General features: G+C 40.6%; 1 protein-coding gene across 2 annotated transcripts in view; it reads left to right on the forward strand.

The window, feature by feature from the left end:
- Positions 1-4924: 4924 nt before the first annotated feature.
- cdk6 (cyclin-dependent kinase 6) overlaps positions 4925-22474 on the forward strand; it is a 189908-nt gene continuing 172358 nt past the window's right edge. Inside the window, exons 1-2 of one of the 2 annotated variants that reach the window (XM_055660865.1) lie at positions 4925-5059; positions 6912-7222. In XM_055660865.1, the coding sequence (XP_055516840.1) occupies positions 6993-7222 (230 nt within the window). In that variant the 5' untranslated portion in view covers positions 4925-5059; positions 6912-6992. Of the gene's footprint in view, positions 5060-6582; positions 6736-6911; positions 7223-22474 lie in introns of those variants that run through there. The other variant, XM_055660857.1, reaches the window with a different exon arrangement.

Below are 22474 nucleotides of genomic sequence, written 5' to 3' on the forward strand. Positions count from 1 at the left end.
GAGGGGATCTATCGTAGTCACTACCTCAAAAAGGCTGGCAGCATCATCAAGGACCCACACCATCTTGGCCACCATCAGGTAGAAGGTACCGGAGCCTGAATACTGCAACATCCAGGTTCAGAAATAGCTACTTCCCCACAGCCATCGGGCCATTAAATTCAACTGAAACAAATCTCTGAAGATTAATAGACCATTATCTGTTGATTTGCACTTCATCTGCTTATTTATTGATGTGTGTATATATTTATATAATGGTATATGGACATACTGATATGCTCTGTATTCATGCCTTCTATATTCTGTTGTGCTTAAGCAAAGCACGAATTTCATTGTCCTATCTGGGACACATGACAATAAGCTCTCTTGACTCTTGATTGGTATATTTAGTCTACATATTAGATATATATGTTATGAATATACCTCCTTTGCAAGTGACAAATCATTGTAATTGTAATGAATGATTGTACAATTCTTGGCATTTCTAAATCATAATGGATTATTATAGAATATATTAGACTAAACAGTCATGAAACGTAAAAAGCAGTAGCAACATCACTGTCATTTTTATTTTTAGTTGCTATTCTCAAATTCAAAATTATTTTGCAATTGCAATTGATTATTTAATTATTCTGCCCAAGATAAAACTCCAGTTAATTCATTTGTGTAACAATAAGTGATACTCGTGTCACGTTGCAAAAATACTGTCAATATTTTGTGCATATTCTGCATATTTTGTGTAATATTGTGTGCATAATATAGTATTCTAACATATAATTGCATTCATTTTTAAATACTTGTAATTATGAAAATTTCACATTAATTTACTGCTGAACAACCACTTTGGACTTTCTTTTATAATCAATTACATGAGTTTAAAAAAGGATGCCGGGAAAGCTCACATAGTCCCTCAAATTTGCTCTAGCATTCAATGATCACTGCTGAACCTTAAATTCAACTCCATTTCCTAATCTAATCCCCACATTCCTTGTTTCTTCCACAGTCCAAAACATCTATCAATCTCAGGCTTGAAGTACAACCTCAGTTTTGGAAAATTCCAAAGATTCATAACCCTCATTATTAGAGTCCTAAATAACAAACTATTTTTCCTGAGACAATGTTTCAGCAGAGGCATTAATCTTTCATCTCGGTTATGGCAGTTTATCAGATCCATACCTACATCAATAAGGTCACCTTTCAATCTCTAACTTCTAGAGAGTACAGACATATTCCGCAACAGAAAACTATATCATCCCAGCAGTTAATCTAGCGAAACTTTGCTGCAGTGGCTGTAAGGCAAATCCATCCTTCCTATGGCACGAAGACACTAACCTGTAAACAATAGCCATGGTATAGTCTCACCTGTACCCAATACACTGCTGCACAACCTCTTTGGTACTTTTTACCCATTTGCAATAAAGTCCACATGTGACTTACCATGTGCATTGCCTTCATATTAACTTTCTACACTTCATATTAACTTTCTCCATTTCATGTATAAGGACACTAAAATGATTCTGGTCACCAATAATTAATAGTTCTTCATCAAAATAAAATTAGATTTATTTCTGTTATTCCCAACAAACTGAGTAGTCTCATTATATCTACGATTTCTGATGTTGTATTTCTACTTAATGTTCCTTTGTGTACTCCTTACAATTTAATTTCCCATCTAGCCTTTTTCAGACAAACATAACAAAATTAGCAATGTAAATATGTCACCAAAGGGAAACTAAAATAATTGTCTGTCCATAACAGACTTCCACACAAATATAATTTGTTTGTTCATACCCTCTAAATTCCATTCTTTAACTAATCCTTCGTCTATGTTAATGTGTCAGCCCATATCTATAATTGAAGGAAATTTTATTATATTATTCAATTTTTGAATGTACACAAACAGAATGAATATGTGAACTGGATAAATTATATGTTTTGACAAATTTCATGTTTTTTTACGTATTGTTATTCAATCTGAGAGTAAAACAGTTATCATTAGCTGTACTGCAAGATATTGATTTATTTTAATTTTATTAGATCAATGCAAACCTGCTCATTTAAAGTTCTCTTAATGAAAAGTAAAATTGCCTCTCAAAGTCAGTAGATTCCTGTAGGTAAAGACAACTATGCAGGATCAATTATTAAACCAACTCAATGCATATTTGTCATTCTATCTTGTATAAATAATGACAACATTATAATAAAATGCATTAAAATATTGATCTTTAATGTTGCCTTGCTATGTAATGACTATCAGGTTTATTATATAAATTGACTTCCTAAAACAAGTCAGATTTAAAAAATATTTTCTCTTTTAAGCATCAGTATCAGTAATGTGAGGTCTGTTTGCAAATGCCACTGACCCCTGCTCTTTGCCCATGGAAAGCTACCAACCATGGAGCCAGGATCTTTGTTGAGGTGGAGACTGGGACTTGGGGGAGGGGTGGAGAGGAAAGGTCAGTTGCATGAGGGCTGCAACTTTGTTGACATCTTAAAATTTTCTATAAAAAAGGTTAATATGAATCCAGTTTTGAAAAGCATTTTATTTGGCTTATACTGTAATATTTGAAAAAGAAGCCCTGTACATTTAAACATAACCATGCAGCAAGGAATGGTTTGATATCTGAAAATTGTTAATATATTCTTCATTTCCTAAACTGCAAAAAATCGGACTTGCTTTCAGAAGTTCCAGAAGATTCACACTTTAAAGAAAATCACATTTTAATTGTCCACACATTATCTTTCATTGTTTTTAGTTCAGTAAATCAAATAGTTTAAATAATTACATATATTGATATTGAGAACATCGTCTGAAACTTGTGCAGGATTTGATGGCAATGCTACAAATATAATTTTTCATTAAAACACAATCTGATGCATGCCATATTTCATTCGATATATTTATTAATTCTTCATCTAATAACATTTATAAATTCAATATAAAGAAATGTATATTTCACACAATGACTATGACCACAAAGTTTATCTCAATGTTGGCACAATTTTAAACTACAGTAAATAATTTGACTATTACAGATTTGCCTGTCCTTTCAGAAATAATAATTGATTGATTTCTCACAGATGTCCAGAAACTTCAAAACAATATGTCAAATGCTTCTTTGTGATTACACAAATGAAAAACCTTTACTGTTTTGGGTTTTTTTTAAATCATTTCCATAGACCTCTTAGTTCTCGAGTTTTTGGATTTCATTGTTGTTATAAATTATAAACAGGAAATCTGGACCTAAGACTTACCGAAAAGAAAACTTCAACATGCTGCCTCACCCGCTGAGTTTCTCCAGAATCTTTGTCTACCTTAAGAAGGAAGGTCTAGATTAAGTTGATCGCTGGATGCGGTTATTTTGACCATCGGTAACGAAGGGCCAGGCTGGAATTTTGGTGCTGATTTAAACATATTAAGCACACACACACACACACACACACACACACACACACACACACATATATATAAATCATCATGACACAAGAATGAGTAAGTAATCTTTGATGTTTATTTTCCGGAGAAACAAACCGATTCACGTTTCCGGGAACGGATCTAGTTCTCGGTTTTCAATGCAGGTATTGATGTTTTACCCCGTTGTGGCCCCACTTGATTAGTACAGTTTGGCCTCAATACTTTTAGATCTGAATGTCGCGAAAAACGGGTAATGAACTGCGAGGAGCCCAAGTTTAGTAAACACGTTCAAACTTTCTTCCAGCCAAGTTTTTTGAAGAAATATATATATAATGACTGGTATACAGAAACGTAGTCTATTTCCTTTTAAGTATTCTGGGTAAAAGAGGTATTTTATGACAGATTCTTTGAACGTGTTGTTGTGGAGAAAGTAAGCGTGGTGTCCGCGGGCTTCGTTCTGTCTTTTTTTGTTACCGATTGTTTGTGTTGTGTTTTAACCGGTCACTTTCGCATCACTTTCGGGGGCAAGGGAGCAAAATCTCCCTCAAGGACTCCGAGTCGTAGCTGGCAATGTGGACAAGGACAACATAAACTAGTAGCAGGATGTGCGAGCCCCGCACACCGTCAATGTTGTTACTTTTGATTGTTCGCAAGTTCACCATCAAGGCTGATTGCATGATCTCCTGAATTCCAACACTTTGGGAGCGTCTAAAACAGCCAAGGTCGGAATCCAGAGGGACACTTGCCAAGTTTGTGACTTCTTTAAATATTCCAAGACTTAAGTGGGCTGGACCGTTAACATATCGGGATCCAGGAAGCTGAACTGGATTTTTACATGTTTTTTTTTAACGAGGAGAAAGTGTGTCGGTGGCTGGTAGCGAGGAGAGGAGGTGGAGGAGGAGGAGGGGAGGGGGTGGGGTGGTGGAAGGAAGCTTATCTTCCGTTGTGTAGTCTTATGTTTCTTTTTTTCTTTCGTCGGCTGGAACTTGACAGTGGGAAACGAAAAGTTCACTGAGCTGAGAGACAGAGAGAATGTGAGTGATTCGGGAAGAGAAAAGGCCGGGCGGCTCTCGCCTTTGTTGTTCAAAGGAATGCGGAAATGTTGATGTTGTGTGTCAACTGCTGAAGGGGGGGGTCACATTCAGGCGTCGTGGGAAAGAAAAGACAGAACCCTTGCTCTCCTCTCTCTCTCTCTCTCACTCTCTCTCTCCGGCAAGGGCTGTGGCGGAGGGAGCGAAATCCTCGCATAAAAGAGAAAGGAGGCAAGGGATTAGGGTGGAGATTGGATAGAAATTGTCCACCCAGGCTCCATACATGCTGACCGGCAAAGAGCACCAAACATTTGGCTAACAGGTTTTGTACTCTCCAGGCCTGGCATTTGCTTCTCTTTTGCACCATCTACCCCAACCATCCCCCTCCCCTCCTTCCGCACTACCACCACCCGACATGTCCTCATTCACACGCTGGGGAATGCTGAGCATCTACCTGTGTGGCCCAGTCTGCCGCTTGCCGCACGCTGGGCTGCCGGCTGGGCTTTGAACGGACATTAAATAAGTGCAGACCTCTTCAGCCTGGCGTGTTTTATCAAGAGAAGCCGCGTACAGCTCTGTGTGTGCGTGCATGGGTCAGGTGAAGGGTCCCGATTAAGTAAGTCTGCAATCTTTAAGATGATGTTGCTCCTTTAAAGCTGCATGGTTTTTGGAAAGTTGAGATCGCGAGTCTCGGCTAGATTGCTCCCGGTGCCAAATGTGCTGGAGCGGCCGACGTTTACTGAACGGATTCCTGGTTTCCCAGAATGTCCTTTCCTCTCGAGTCTTGCAAACAGCAATTCCCTAGCCCCGGCCCCCAACTGGTGCCATTTAGCAGCCGGATGTATTTCCCACTGACAGGTCTGTGTACACCACCCCTTGTGCGGGGTGCCCCGGGTTACATTTAAAACTGGGATTGGAGGCGGTCGCGCTTTCTGCCTCCAGGGCAGCGTGCTCAGAGGAGGGTTTCTCCCCCCCAATGCAAATGCAAGTGACTTTACAACCCCCACGCCCCCCTCCCCTTCTCTCTCCCGCACAAAAAAAACATCCCCTCCCACACTTGACCCCCACTCTCCCCATTTAATTTTATGTAATGAACCGGATTTGATAAGGGAACTCAAGATAAAGGAACCAATAGGAGATAGCGATCACAACATGATGATATCAGCCATGATTGAATGGCGGAGTAGACTTGATGGGCCGAATGGCCTAATGCTGTCCTATCACTTATGACCTTACCACACGGTCCCCCCACTCTCCCCTTTACATGACCCCCCCCCCCCCACTCTCCCCCATTATCGCACGATCCCCGCTCCCCTTCCATACTTGACCCACACCTTCCCATTACCCCATGAACTACACCCACTCTTGAACTCCATTCTCCCCATTCCCACACTCCCCATTCCCACACTCCCCATTCCCACACTCCCCATTGCCACACTCCCCATTCCCACACTCCCCATTCCCACAACCCCCATTCCCACACTCCCCATTCCCACACCCCCCCTTCCCACACTCCCCATTCCCACACTCCCCATTCCCACACTCCCCATTCCCACCCTCCCCATTCCCACACTCCCCATTCCCACACTCCCCATTCCCACACTCCCCATTCCCACACTCCCCATTCCCCACACTCCCCATTCCCACACTCCCCATTGCCACACTCCCCATTCCCACACTCCCCATTCCCACACTCCCCATTCCCACACTCCCCATTGCCACACGCCCCATTCCCACACGCCCCATTCCCACACTCCCCATTGCCACACTCCCCATTCCCACACTCCCCATTGCCACACTCCCCATTCCCACACTTCCCACACTCCCCATTGCCACACTCCCATTCCCACACTCCCCATTCCCACACTCCCCCATCCACACTCCCCATTCCCACACTCCCCCCCACCATTCCCACACTCCCCATTGCCACACTCCCTATTCCCACACGATGGCCTCCCCACCCACACGACCCAAGGTGTTTCAAGGGGTGTGGGTGGGTGGGTGGATCTGGGTGTTGGTGTTGCATGCAAAGTGCATGCCTTTCTATGGGCAGGCGGGCGGGCGGGCGGCGGCTGCAGCCTCGCCGCTCGGTGCTGTCGACAGCACGTGCGGGGGGGGGCGCGCGTTGTGCGCGTGCCCGCCGGTGCCGCTCTCGCTCGTCCGTCGCCCGCCCGCGCGCGCGCATTTCCGCGCCCCCCCGCCGCCGCCGCCGCCGCCGCCGCCGCCGCTGCTGCTCCTACATGTTCTGCTGCGCGATCTCAGCTTTGCAAGCGTCGCTGCACAACTTCCATGGTACACTCTTCCTCCCCACAGTAAACTCGCTTCAATTTCTGTCAGCCCCAGCCCCTTCCTAATCCTTACCCTAGTCCTTTATGAACAACTAACCGCACAATTTCGTTATCATCGCAACTGAGCACTCTGTTAAAATGTATTTTATTTTAAATATATATAAATGCTTTGCTTTCCAGATGTGATCGGCCCGGATAACCTCCCTGGTTGTTTCCGTCTGTGTGTGTGTCAGACATCGAAGGGGCTCCGCGGTTTGCACCATGGACGCTAAAGAGGGCAGTTGCTCGGAGCGCTATGAGCCGGTGGCCGAGATCGGGGAAGGGGCGTACGGCAAGGTTTACAAGGCCAGGGACAAGAACAACGAAGGTCGCTTCGTCGCACTTAAAAAAGTGCGAGTCCAGACCGGTGAAGAGGGGATGCCCCTCTCCACCATCCGGGAGGTGGCCGTGCTGCGGCAACTTGAGTCCTTCGAGCATCCCAACGTGGTCAGGTGAGGGGAACGGCAGCTGCTGGGGACTGGGGCAACCTCTCTCACTTAAACACATCCCGTCTCCCCCAGTTACAGTCATGGAACAATTGACCCCTCTCTCTTCTCCCAAACAATTAACATGTTGCTGGCAAACGGAGGGAGACGAAATCAAAGCGTTATCCTACAACCCATCTGTGGAAAGTGAATGTCAAAGTATCCCCCACTCCCTAACCTGATATTGGGCAAATATTTATGCAGGTAAATGCCAAGATTGGACATTTGTTTCCATCGTAATTGTAATTAAAGGTCAAATCCGAAGTTTGGAAGTTGTCAATGCTGGTGTTAAACTAGCTGTTTGGGACGGCACGTCAGGTGCGAAAACATATCCAGAGAGACGCGGCACATCCACTGCGGCAGGCGGCACCGCCGCCCCACGCATTGAAATAGCATGAAAGTAACTATTACGAAGCGTGAAAGCACCTTCTTCCTAGTCAAGAGAGAACTGTCTTATTCTATATATTTGTCCCAGCAATGGTTTAGGGAGTGGGGCGCTCTGTATTCAATTTCCAGGTGAACATCATAAAAATAACACTTCACCATATGGTCAAGTGGAAGGATCACCCCAGTGCTGCATATCTTAAATTAATTCACAGAGAAACAAAAACGATTAATGGTTTGTACATTCCCATTTTTTGTGAATTTTTTACCAAATAATACTATAATACTTCACTAAAGAATGTATGTGGAACATTATATTTTGGGATAAAATTGTGTAACATTTCATAATGCATTTCATTTCTGCACCACGGGGCTATTCGTTTCTCACCACCCACGAACAAATACAATTTTAAACTTATTTAGAAGGTAAAAAAAATTCACAGCCCTACCGCGTCATTTCAGCAAGAATGAGCGTCGGTGAAACATAAAACTGATATATTGTGACACGGTGAAAGTTTTGTGCAAATTAGGTGAAACTGTAACAAGTTTCTGACAATCAAATCAGAGTCACCTCTTTGCAAACTAATCGTCCTTAAAGTTGTAGTTTGCAACAGGTTTAAGAGAGTAAGAATAGTAGATGGTGGGTGGGGGACGGCCGTGCAGAGAGGATTTAAAGGACAGCTGGAAACTCCAGCTCTGGGGGTTGTTGTAGTTCTCGCGTCATTAGCGCGAGAAGTGAGCGGGAAGGCGCCGCTTCTCCCTTTCCCGTCCGCGTTGTTTCGGTTGTTTCTGCTGCGTCCGCGCTGTTGCTAAAGCGTCCCGTTGTCAATTTCACTCTTCGCATCTCTCCAGCGTTCACATTTCCACCAATGCCAAGTTTCACGTTTACCACCCTCACGCAAAGAACGGATACACAAATGAATAAATTGCAAAATTATATCATTCATATTAACTGATTTTGCTATTTAGGGAATTTCCCTGGAAGTCCTAATTTTTTGTGACCTCTGAGTTGAGTGTACTTTTTCACAGCAGCCTTTTATTGGAAACACCATGCGTGTTCACGGATGACTGGTAACATTTATTTTTCCCTTTAATTCTTACTGTAAGGGAAAACTTCAACTGGCGTCCCCTCGTTTAATGTAATTTGCATACAGCTGCAGAGTAGCCTCTTACCTTTTGAATGCACATTTGGATTTTAATTTGATTGTATAAACCACATAGAATGAATGTTTTCATTTTCACTTGGCAGTGTGAGTTTCCAACATGATTGCAGAACATTTTGGGGCAGGCCAATAAACGAGACATCTGATTTCCCCATATGCCTTCTTTGTAATGTCCCAATTCATTGCAACTGTCAAGTCCCTTGTTTAGTCATCATTTATTCTGAGTTTCAAAGAGTACTTCCTTTCTCACTTTTTGTTGTTATTTCTCCGTCAGAAAACCGACGAGTTAACACTAAATACTGATTGTTCTGCAATTTTCAGATTTGACTTTTGCACGACCAAAGCAGAAGTTAATTCCTGAACATTTATAGTGTCCATGGCCCCAATGATTAGGCAGGAGAAACTGGTATTTATTTATAAATGTTAAAATATTGTTAGGATAACCACTGGTATATGGGATTAGAATCGTTGGGCACTTGATAGTTGCTTGTGGGCATGGTGGGACAAAGGGCTTGTTTCTGTGCCCTATGACTAGCTAACTTTGCAGTTATTTTTCAAATTTGTTAATCAGATTCATAAAGCCATCCGCAAATGGTTAGGTTTTGGTTTAGTATTGAATCCTAAAGTGCACCACTCCCTTACTATTGTATTGATGTTTAATGCACAACTTTCTGACAGAGCGACAATGGTATTTGGGCTCCAGTTGACATATCCCTTGATATGAGAGCTCCAAAGGATTTCAATGTTGAGTTTTTGTACCAATTGAATGTAGGTAAGTTAGCATGGTGAGCCTGAGAAAGTTGATGATTATACTCTATTCCAATAAAAGTCACTTGCTGAACTGCCAGGTATTGTGTCCATGTTAGTTGTTTTGCCATTGTGGGATGTAATTAGCTGATGTTTCATTTGGACCACAAGCAATTTGACACAGAAGATAAATAGTTGGCTGGTGTTAATTTATTAGAGATAAAAAGTACAAAAAAACGGAATTGGTTGGTAACTTGATATAGAAGCAGATAATGTCAAATGGTTGCAAAAAACTCAACACTTGTAAAGAGTAAATGCATTTATTGCTTTGGTTTTACTTTCTCAGACCCCTGAGAATGAATCTGCATTTGAAATGTGAATTTACTTTTTCTTCCTTGATGCTGGTAAACCTTCTCTATATTTCTATCATTTTATAATTGCAACACATGCATTATATCCGTGTGTTTATGGAACAAATTTGGTAATTTCATTCATATGCAGTGATACCTGAATAAAAATGGGGATGATTATTGCTGTATAATAGAGGGCATTGAACAAGGAATGACAATACCAGCCTGGAATGATGAATTGGATGTCAAAAATTCCACACTTATCCAACTGAGCACCCTAAATAAATATTTATAAGCTGCACCATGATAGATGTTTTACAACAATGTTTTCCTGCCTTCCAAAAACAGTTTGCTTTTAACTTGACCAAATAACCTAAAGTGCTTCATGAAGGTGAATGCAGAAAAGTTCATGGAATACCGAAGAAGTATTTAGATGTGGTAATAGACAAAGTTAGGAAAACCTTGAGTTTTAAAGGAAATCTTCAAACTGTAGAAATAGATTGGGTAGTTCAGAGAGGGCCTACTATAACATGTTGCCCAAGGATGGCATGTAGGGAGAAAAAGGTACTAGAAATTGAAAGCTGGCGTAATCATTTTTAACATATTTTGCAAACTATTCTACTTAACACAAGTAGCATCATTGAACATTTCTTCTAGCCCTTAAGGTTGCACATCAGTGCCTTAATCGGTGAATTATGAGCACAGCTCCTTTATTAATATGGATTATTTTCAAAATAACTGAAATTATTATCTGAACAAAATACAGTGCATTCAGAAAGTATTCAGACCACTTCACCTTTTCCACATTTTGTTACATTACAGCCTTATTTTAAAATGAATTAAATTCTTTTTTTTTAATCATCAATCTACACACAATACCCCAGACTGAATAAGTGAAAACAAGTGTTTAGAAATTGTTGCAAAGTAATTAAAATAAATAACTGAAATATCACATTGACATAAGTATTCAGACCCTTTGCTATGACACTCAAAATTGAGATGAGGTTCATCCTGTTGGCATTGATTATCCTTGAGGTGTTTCTACAACTTCATTGGACTCCACCCGTGGTAAATTAAATTGATTTTACATGATTTGGAAAGGCACACACCTGTCTATATATGGTCCCACAGTTGACAATGCATGTCAGAGCAAAAACCAAGCAATGAAGATGAAGGAATTGTCCGTAGACCTCAGAGACAGGATTATATCAAGTCACAGATCTGGGGAAGGGTATAAAACAACATTGCAGTCTTGAAGATCACAGTGGCCTCCATCATTATTAAATGGAAGAACTTTGGAACCACCAGGACTCTTCATAGCTGGCCGGCCAGGCCAAACTGAGCAATCGGGAAAGAAGGGCCTTGGTCAGGGAGGTGACCAAGATCCCGATGGTCACTCTGACAGTGCTCCAGAGTTCCTCTGTGGAGATGGGAGAACCTTCCCGAAGGACAACTACATCTGCAGCACTCCACCAATCAGGCCTATATGATAGAGTGGCCAGACGGAAATCACTCCTCAGTAAAAGGCACATGACAGCCCGCTTGGAGTTTGCCAAAAGTCATGGGAAACAAGATTCCTGGTCTGATGAAACCAAGATTGAACTTTTTGGCCTGAATGCCAAGCGTCAAGTCTGGAGGAAACCAGGCACTGCTCATCATCTGGCCAATACCATACCCACGGTGAAGCATGGTGGTGGCAGCAACATACTGTTGGGATGTTTTTCAGTGGCAGGAACTGGGAGACAAGTCAGGGTGGAGGGAAAGATGAACGGAGTAAAGTACAGTGATCCTCGATGAAAACCTGCTCCAGAGCGTTCAGAACCTCAGACTGGGATGGAGGTTCACCTTACAACAGGACAACCACCCTAAGCACACAGCCAAGACAACGCAGGAGTGGCTTCATGACAAGTCTGTGAATGTCCTTGAGTGGCCCAGCCAGAGCCTGGACTCGAACCCAAACAAATATCTCTGGAAGGACCTGAAAATAGCTGTGCATCAATGCTCCCCATCCAACCTGACAGAGCTTGAGAGGATCTGCAGAGAAGAATGGGAAAAATAACCCAAATATAGGTGTGCCAAGCTTATAGCATCATACCCAAGAAGACTTGAGGCTGCAATCGCTGCCAAAGGTGCCTCAACAAAGTACTGAGTAATGGGTCTGAATACTCTTGGGTATGATGTTAATGTGATATTACAGTTATTTCTTTTTAATTTGAAAAAAATTCTATACACCTGTTTTCGCTTTTTTATTATGGGGTATTGTGTGTCGATTGACGATAAAAAAAATAATTTAATCCATTTTTAAATAAGGCTGCAACGTAACAAAATGTGGAAAAAGTGAAGGTGTCTGAATACTTTCTGAATGCACTGTAGATAGATTACTTATAGTGGCAAAAAAGAGATCTGTCATAGTAAATTATCCTATTAAAAGATAATTGTATATAATGCACAATTGAGATATAGTAAAGTATATTTTAACATTAATAGAAGAAGTAAATTCCGTTTAATATTTTGGCTAGAAATGAATGGGAGATCTCTGAATCCAGTTTCCTCGTGTAGATTTTAATGGCTTTAAACTGTTGAACAGAGACTGAGTTTCTACAGTTATTGCGCTATGTTTCATAATTTTATATGCAGAAATGAAATATATGGCACATAGCAGATCTGCTACATGTTGAATATGTCAATTTATTCTGATACTTATAGGTACCTATACCTTTAATATGGAATAATTTCATAAACATAGAATGCCATGAAAAAGTAAGCTAACAGAAGAGTGTTAATTATTGTTACAGGTCAAAGACTCTTGAAGAGTTCTAGGTGACATAATTCATAATTCATTTAGCAAATATATTCAGCTCTTTAATAATATTGGGTATTGAAAGATACTTTGGTCCGATATATACTTCTAATTTTGTTTTATGTCTATTTAGTTTGTGATTGAGATTAACATTGTTTACATTCAACATAAATCCAAGCACATTGTTTATATTGGTTAAAATGGAAACCACAGCTTATTTTCTTTGAGTTATTAAAACCAAAAGCTGAATCATTCTTATATCACAACCTGGTAAAATTCATCCATGTTCAGAATAGTTTAACACATTTAAAATACTTTAACATTGCATGTAAGCTATTGCCATGCTTGCCAAAATGCCAGAAATTGTATTGTAAGTATCCCTCAGCTGCCTTCAATACAATGCTCACTTTAAGACCCACCCGTTCATGTTAGACATTTCACTCTACATAGATGCCACCTCTATGCTGACCTATCCTTATTGCCAGGCTCTGAGCTGGTATCTCACGTCCCTCAGCACCTCAGGAAGGAGGGCAAAAGTTAGAGGTACATGCTTTTGCTATAAATCGGAAGATAGTGAGGGGGTGGGGGTAGGAAGTGTGGGGGTGGCAGTGTGATGCAAGAAGGTTGGGCAGGTATGAGCCTTCACCACGGCTGGCCAAGATTTCAAGCAATGGCTGCTGCGGTAATGGTGAGTGGTGTGTCCTCCATTCTGGGAAGTTCATGCAGCTGGGCCCATTTACCCATCATCCAGCTATTACTTTCTCCACAGATACACTATCTTTTGAACAAGAGAATTAAAAGTGAGTCAGTACGAGGCAATGCAAATGATTTTCCCATCACCAATGAAATAGTTGGTGATCTCAACTGTCTATTCCAGTAAACAAATTAGTCACATTATTGAATTTTAGCTCTTACCTCCCCCCCCCCCTGGTTAGTCTAGTTTTTTGGTTTTAGTTTGTGTTTTGGGGGGGGGGGGTTGAAACGGGGTTTGCAGTCTCTCCCTGCGGGGGAATACGACCTTTTTGTCGTATTCCCCTTCTCTGCCTCCGTCTGTGCTGAGGCCTAACGGAGCTGACTACCTCGAGGCTCCGGAGGCAGAGCACCGTCAGGACTCGCTCCCGTGAGGGTGGTCCGGCTCAGGGCTGGGAGAGGTTGGGACACTCCCGTGAGGACGGCCAGCCCGAGGGTGGAACGAGGCTCCTGTCGGAGCGGCCGAGCTCGGGAAGGTGAGGCGCTGGCAGCCCGAGGGAGGTTCGGCGCCCAAGTCGGGGCAGCCCAGCCCGGGGAAGAAGCGACGCCCAAGTCGGGGCGGCCCGGTCCGGGGGAGAAGCGACGCCCAAGTCGGGGCAGCCCGGTCCGGGGGAGGTGTGGCGCCCATGTCGGGGCGGCCCAGCCCGAGGCTGAAGACGGCGCAGTACTCACGTGAGGGTGGCTGGGACGGTGTTCTGGCGGTGGTGGCCCGAGTCCGGGGTTCAGCCGCGGGCCAGCGGCTGCGTCTGCAGGACTGGTGGGCGGCAGCTTCAACCACCCCGGGCCGCGGTGTTTGAGCCGTGGGACTGTTCTTAACATCGCCCGGGGGGGTATCGCCCCAGCGCAGAGGGCGAAGAGGAGGGAAGAGACTGCAGACCTAAGACTTTTGCCTCCATCACAGTGAGGAGATGCTGGGTGGACTCACTGTGGTGGATGTTAATATGTGTTTATTGTTGTTTTATTGTATTGTATTATATGTATGACTGCTGCAATTTCGTTCAGACTTCGGTCTGAATGACAATAAAAGGCTATCTATCTATCTATAAGAGAGCAGCAGGTGCAGGGGACCTTTAACAACAGCTGGTTCTCTTCCAAGTCATACACCATTCTGGACTGGAAATATATTGTCTTTCCTTCATTTTTGCTCGTCTGTACCTTGGAATATTCTCTTGAAAAGCCGCAAGGTATGCCTTCACCAGAAGTGCTGCCGCCACTCAAGATGGCAACTCATTTGTGCCTATTTGAGGGCAATTAGATTTGGGCAATAAATTCTGACCATATCGCATAAGATTGTTTTTTTTAATTTTGTGAAAGAAGTCCCAGTCTGCCCAACTTCTCCCTATAACTCACTCTCTCGAGTCCTGGCAAAATCCTGGTAAATTCTAACTGCACTGCTTCCACCTTAGTGACACCTATCCTGTAACAGAAATTTGAATCATAGCTCCCTTTCATCTTCTACAGAATTACCTGTATATGTTACTTTGTTATTAGAATTTGTTGAGTATGCTATGGTTTCAAATTCTATTAAATACACATTATTACACAGAAAACTCTAACTACTAAACATAGATTGCCAAAAGGTTCAGCTGATGCCACAAATATTAGGTAATACAAACCACTGTTTAAAATGCGACATGATGTTATATAGGTGAACCTACTTCCCGTACAGTCCTTAATTTCTGCAGTAAATATTGTATTGACATGGAGTTTGTTAAGGCAGTTTTGTTTTACGATGTTTCCATTTTGTTTATGGTAGATATTCTTGGTGATGTAGACATTTATTATTATCTGTGTGTGATGTATGAAAATATTGTTAACAAAAAAGTAACTCTGTGTTGCCAAAGAACATTAATCAGTTAGTCAGCTTGTTCCAACATTCAGCACTTTAATTACATTTATACATCTTGTTTCCATGTCCCTTGAAAAAATCTATCAAGTGTAATCTTGAATATTTTGGTTGATGTTTTGTCATGTTTTTATGAGGAATGAGTTCCAGATATATATCAAGTTTAGTGTGAAAAGGTTTTTGATCCTAAATGTCTACACTACTAGGATTGAGATTCCATTCCTTTGTTTGGATTACTGTTGAAAGAAAACAGTTTTTCTACCTTTATTACAGATGCCTTGAAAACCAACTCAGTCTCTATGATCTTAATTTATTTAATGCGTTAAGTCCTGCCAACACTGAACCAGTATTGTTTTCCCTTCCAAAACCAATATGTATATCCTGAACTTTAATGTCCATTCCAGATCAGGATTGGCCAATGCTTATATTTCCTTACTTCATGGGATGCAAGTGTCAATGGTAAGGCATGTGTGCCAAACTAAGGGTATGAAAAATGAACTTGTTTGCTCGATGTGTCCAACATATACACCGAGTCTCCTTGATTACATGTGTAGGAAGGAACTGAAGATGCTGGTTTAAACCTTGATTACATGATACTTCTTCAAGTTATCAAGAGATCGTATTCAAGAGAGAGTTAGATATAGCTCTTAGGGCTAACATAATCAAGGGGTATGGGGAGAAAGCAGGAACGGGGCACTGATTTTGGATGATCAGCCATGATTATATTGAATGGCACTGCTGGCTCGAAGGGCAGAATGGCCTACTCCTGCAGCTATTTTCTATATTTCTCTGTTTCTAATCTGTCAATCTGCCTCTGATAATGAATTCAAATACCAATCCTGCAACTCATATTAACAGGTTTACTTTTCCTTGTTGAAGCCAAATACTTTGAACCTCAGAATATGTTGGTCAGTGCATCTTAATTAAACTAAATTCCTCTATTTTGACTTTTATCTTCTCTTATTTGCCTTAGATTCCCTGCATGCACTTTCTCCTGACATATTCAGTATTTATTCAAACAATAAACCTTTATTTAAAGGATCAGCATTTCCTTTTACTGCTATATTTTCACTAAGTATTTATTTTTTAAATTGTGGTTCCCTCTGAAATCACTGCAATTTTTTTTCTATCCCTTTTATGTTTATGTTTGTCTTTATTTTCTATTTGCATCCCTTTGCATCTGTGAATAAATCTCCAAATTACTGGGGTCATTATTTGTATTTCCTCAGATATCCTCAGGAAGGTCTACTGTGTCAAAAGCTTCAGCATCTTTCCTAGATTGGGTGAACCCTATCACCCAATATTTGAATGGATGTTACAGTCTTCTGACATTTTAATCTTTCCATTTTACTATCTCCAGTGATAAAGGCTACTTTTTCATAATTCCATCGGGGTCAAGGAAAGGGCGTTTACGTCGCGGCCCTGTTTCCACGAATCTTTCCACCACGAAGCACAATAAGTGACAAGACAGACACCATTGTATGCAGATGCTGAGAAATGTGTTCAGCTCTGGCTGACCTTCTAATCTTGTGTGTGGACTCGATAAGAAGAAGAAGAAGAATTCTATCCAACTGAAGATTTTTTAATGTTGTATAAAACAGTACTTACAAATCCTTCTGATCTTCTGCAACAGTGTGTTTATGTATTTACAGTATAATTACTGCTGTTGTTCATTTAAACAAATGTACCTCTTGTATATTTATATTAAATTCCATTTCCTATTTGATACTGGCTTAACAAAATTAGCAATATCACTTTAAGCTTCCTTTCATCTTCTACAGAAGTGTCTGTTACTTTGATATAATCTATAAACCAGCTTCATTTCTTCTATATATACATCAGAACATATAATTAAACACAGCAAAGAGATAGAGCCTCAAAAGTGGACCTTGCGTGATACCACAATCTACTTCCAATCGGCATGGTATAATATTATCCCATTTAACCACATCTTAAATTCAGTGGGCTTTTCTGCCTATATATCTTAATTTTGTATTTATTATTCTCCATGTCATGTACTTCCATGTGAAGTACATCCACTACATTCCACCATTTGATCTGTCTTTTGCCACCTCAAATATTTCTATTGAGGACAGTGAAACCTTTTGAAATCAATGATTTGTTACTTCTCCAACAAAATGCAATAGAAAATAAATTGATTTTTGACAATGACATTGGTCGTTGTGAAAGGGAAATTATTGTATGATGTATTTCCTCTACCAAATGCAATTATAGCTTGTGTATAGAGTGTGTACCCAGACCAGCTTGTAAAACCTAAAGCATCTTGCCTGAATTGCCTGAGGTCAGGTGAAATTGAGAGTTTAGCAATAAAATAATAAACTTTATTTTAAACAGCATGAAATACTGAAGTGAATCTGTGCAAGTGATATCAAATTATAGTTCATTTAAAATGACTGGCTACATTGTACTGGCTACTTGCTGTCGCAGACCACCTGTACTGTCTGATCAGGGGACACATAGTGTTGAAGGAACTTATCTCCCAAAATCAAATCTGCCCACAATCACAATCAACAACTAGGAATCTGGTGGTGGTCCTGATGCCCACCCTAAATGCCAATGGAAGCTTTTATGAGCTGATTGCCGCTTTAAGTTCTTCAAGCTGTTGGAAATATCTAAGATGATTAGAGATGCTTTTTTGAAAATAAAGCAATTCAGATGGACCTAAATAATTTTAAACTATAGTAATTATTTAATGAAGATGCAAAATATTGTAGATGCTGGAATCTTGAGCAAAACACAATGTTGGAGAAACTCAGCAGGTAAAGCAGTATATGCGGAGAGAAATGGACAGTTGATGTTTCGGGTAGAGACCTTCGTCTGGACTGAAAGACTGGATGGGGGGATAGGCTGTATAAAGAGATGAAGGGGAATGGTTACAGCTGGCATGATCAGCCGATAGGTGGATTCAGTGGAGGGGTGGGTTGATGGATGGAGAAAGGTGGGAGAGAAAGTGATAGAGATAGTGACAGAGGCTGGGGTGTGATACAGTAGGTTGCGTTAACCAGGGTCATCAGATGGAATCTGATCGGAAAGGAAGGTGGAGGGTGAGACCAAATGTGACAGGTGGATGAGAAAAGGTTTCCAGAAATGAGAGATTTCAATGTCCATGCTTTCGGGATTGTAGACTACTGAGGTGGAATTATTTAAGTTGTTTTAATTTTATTTATTGTTAAATTATTAAGAATTTAAAACATAGTTTGTTTGTTGGCAAATAAACATAAATTACTTGTTAAATTTATCTTGTGTGATTAAAATTAAAATTGTCTGAAGAAGGGTCTCGACCAGAAACGTCACCTATTCCTTCGCTCCATAGATGCTACCTCACCCGCTGAGTTTCTCCAGCATTTTTATCTACCTTTGACTTTTCCAGCATCTGCAGTTCTTTCTTAAACATGTTAAATTTATCTTCTTCACATAAGAGGTTGTAGAAAAAATGCTGGAAAACTGTAAGATCATTGATTCTTGGTATGGTAGGTTTGTGAAGTGAGTTAAAGCAGACTAGGTAGTATAGAGGTGATCTAATTGAAACATCCACATTTTAAAGAGGTGTAATGCACCAGCATCTGACTTTCATCACACATCTACCATCTGGCCTCCTTCACACTACTATCTGACCTCCAGTACACCTCTACCATCTGACCTCTGTCAGACGTCAACCATCTGACGTCCATCACATCTCTACCATCTGTATTTCAAACAGTCAGCATCGCATCTGATTCTTGGAGAGCGTATGGGCAGCAGTATTTTATGTAATTGATATCCAGATGTGAGAACAGTTGGGCCAATATCTTACTATAACTTGGTCATATGAGCATGTACATATTATTAAAGAAATATCACATTATTAAATTAAATATCAGTTATTTTCCTTAGCTGAAATTAATCATCATAAATTCCTCGTGATTTTGGCATTTGCAACATTAGAAGATCGAAGTTACTTGAAATGCAATGTCATCACTTTTTATCATCCCAGCGATTTGCGCTGGTCACTTTGCACCCAAAGCTTTCTCCTGACCTTTCTTCCCCAATCTTGGTCACCTGTATACCTCAACTGAACCTAGTGTTTTATATCCCTCATTCATTCCTACTCTCACTCACATTCTGTTTGCAAATATTTGTCTTCCACTTGGCATTACCTGCAATCTTATCAAATACTTCATAATTTGCTACCATGAGCTCAGGTATTGAAAACAGATCATTTGAAACCTCGCTCTTCATCCACTGGGTCAGGTGGAGGTTTGGACCTTTCTGGTTCTAAAGCTTCATTCAACTATAGATCCCTGGACATAACATTCAAGCTTCCAACTTTGACCTAATTCCTGTCAGCTGTTTTCGACTACAACTTAAAATGCTTTAAAAAATATTTGCTGTAAGAACACCTTCCATTATAGCTTACAACAAAGCCTGTCTCTTTGTCCACACTTTTGTTCTTCACCTAATTTGCCACTACTTGATAATCATATTTTTATGCTCTGAATTAGTCTTTAAGATTTAGTACTTTAGAACTGTGCTTCAAACATCATTGCCAAAACAGATACTTAGATTGTTACCTCATCACAATTGGTGGAAACTTGCAATGTACCAATTGATAATTCCATTTCACCACATTACTATAACGTCTTTACTTCAAAGTAATTCATAGGGTGTGGTGTTCTGAGATGGTCTGAGGTTGTGAAATGAGTATTTATTTCACATGTAAAAGACTATGCCGGCAAACTATTGTTGCATGCAAATCTCATCTGACAAATTTATCTCACCAGAATGGTTTACTGAAAATGGCTATGAGCCATCATTCATAGGTACTCTATTTGTAGAATCATGCTGTCTGGGTAATAAAATGCTGGACCATGACGTGCCATGCTCTAATCTGCAAAAGTAACTTATTTAGGGGAAACTATTTAGCTTGAAAGAATAGTTCAGAATAGCCTTTCCCGATTCTTGATTTTGTCCAGAATAATTAGTTCACTTAATATCTTGATGTTAACTCCATTTCTTGTTTTAACAGTTTTAAAAACTGGAACCAGAAATGCTGTTCTGTCATTATTGGCTGATAGCATTTGTGTTTATTTGATAGGAATATTTAATATTTAAATCAATATTTTACTGATAGACATTACTCTCAATTACATATGGATCTAAATGACTGCAGTAAATCTTATCTAATTCCCTTATCCAGTGACCAGGTTGCTATGTTATGTAGAAAAGTGCTGTCATTGTCTCAGAGAGCAAGACAAACACCACTATCATTGTAAAATTCCATCACAGTGCCATCACTGATATACGTATATCAAGTACTGCAGATATTTTAGTTTAGTTTAGTTTATTATTGTTGCATGTACCGAGGTACAGTGAAAAGCTCTTCATTGCGTGCTATCCAGTCAATGAAAAGACTATACACGATTACAATGAAGCTGTCCACAGTGTACACATACAGGATAAAGGGTATAATATTTAGTGGAACATAAAGTCTGTTAAAATCCATTAAGGATAGTTCAAAAGTGCCCAAAGGTAGAACATAACCACATTCTAGCTGGTGAGACAATGGTTCAGTTGCCTGATAACAGGTGGGAGAAACCGTCCCTGAATCTGGAGTATGCGTTTTCAAACTTCTGTACCTCTTGCCGCATGGGAGAGGGAAGAAGATGGTGACTAGTGTGAGATTGCTCCATGTTTATTCTGGTGGCCTTGCAAAGGCAGCGTGAAGTGTAGATGGAGTCCATGAAAGGGAGGTTGGTTTGCGCGATGATCTGGACAATGTCCACAACTCTCTGCAATTTCTTGCAGTCTTGGATGGACCTGTTACCAAACTAATCTGTGAGGCATCCTGATAAAACATTTTCTTTGGCGCATCAGTTGAAGTTGATGAGAGTTGTTGGGGATATGCCAAACCTCCTAAGCCTTGTTAGGAAGTAGAGGCGTGGTGTGCTTTCTTGGCCACAGCTTCGATGTGGCAGGTCCAGGACAAATTGAAGTTTTTATTGTAATTGCTGTTCAATTAAATACACGTTATGTGCTATTGATGGGATTGAAGACCTTAATGCAGCCTTAATGTTGATGTTTGTACAAGTTCTAAAAATATGCAGGTGAGATGCAATTTTAAAGAAGAATGTCTACCCCCTAGTATTGGAATGGAAGATGAAAATCTATTCGGTGTGTTCTTTATTAATGTCAACAATTGAACATTTACAATTTCTCAGGGAGAATATTTATCTGTTCTGTTTGATGGAACTATAGTCTTGTGATTTAATATGAGCTTTTAATTTAATTGTTTTCTCTCCGTATCTGGATTAAGGATTCCTCGTGCAGCACTGTTAAATATAGGGCCAAGATGAACTGGTCCTTCTTTCTAGATGTATCAATCAATAAGTTGACATATTTACAAGGATGCTTGTAAGATGTTATAGTTTTAAATCCCCATGTGGGATTTAATGGGAATATTTGTCTTTTCCTCTGTGTCAATCTGCTAAACTAAACTCTGACAGTAGTTACATACCACAACCTGGTATTTCTCACTTCTATTACTTCATGTTCAGCCAAGTAATTCTTTGTAAATGTTTTATGAAATAAAGATTGGACCTTTCTGAACCATCGGTTCTCCTAAGTCAGATTGACAATTTACAGTTGAATTTATTTGGGGCTATCATCTTGGGGCAGTACTTCTTCCTATCGGTGTCTGATTCTGATTATTTTTCTTAGTTTTCCTATATACTTAAACCAACTTGATTTTCACTCATCTGCCCTCCACACTCTTACATTAGAAGTCACCCACAATATTTTCTCTTGAAATATACTTGCACTAACATCTCTGAGCATTTGCTGGAGTACTATGTGTGGCTCAGGTCACTGCACTACAAGAAGGATTTGCAAGGCTGCTGTCAAGGGTTGGAATGCATTTATGAGGAAAGGCTGTCTAGTCTTGCTATGATTTATGTGGAACAAAGGAGACTAAGAGGAGGTTTAATTGGGGTGCATGAGCTTAGATAGGATAGCAATAGGACTATTTTGCCGTTAGCAGAAACTGGAAAGCATGATAACATTTTAAATGACAGTTGAAAGGATTCAGTTCTGTGTCTCCATATTGGTTATATCCTGTTCATAAGCCCAGTTTGTCACTGGGACTTTCTGAGTCTTCTATTGTGGATGCTGTAGCTGGCCAGT

This window comes from Leucoraja erinacea, chromosome 2 (genome assembly GCF_028641065.1).
Source record: "Leucoraja erinacea ecotype New England chromosome 2, Leri_hhj_1, whole genome shotgun sequence".
Classification (NCBI taxonomy): Eukaryota; Metazoa; Chordata; class Chondrichthyes; order Rajiformes; family Rajidae; genus Leucoraja; species Leucoraja erinaceus.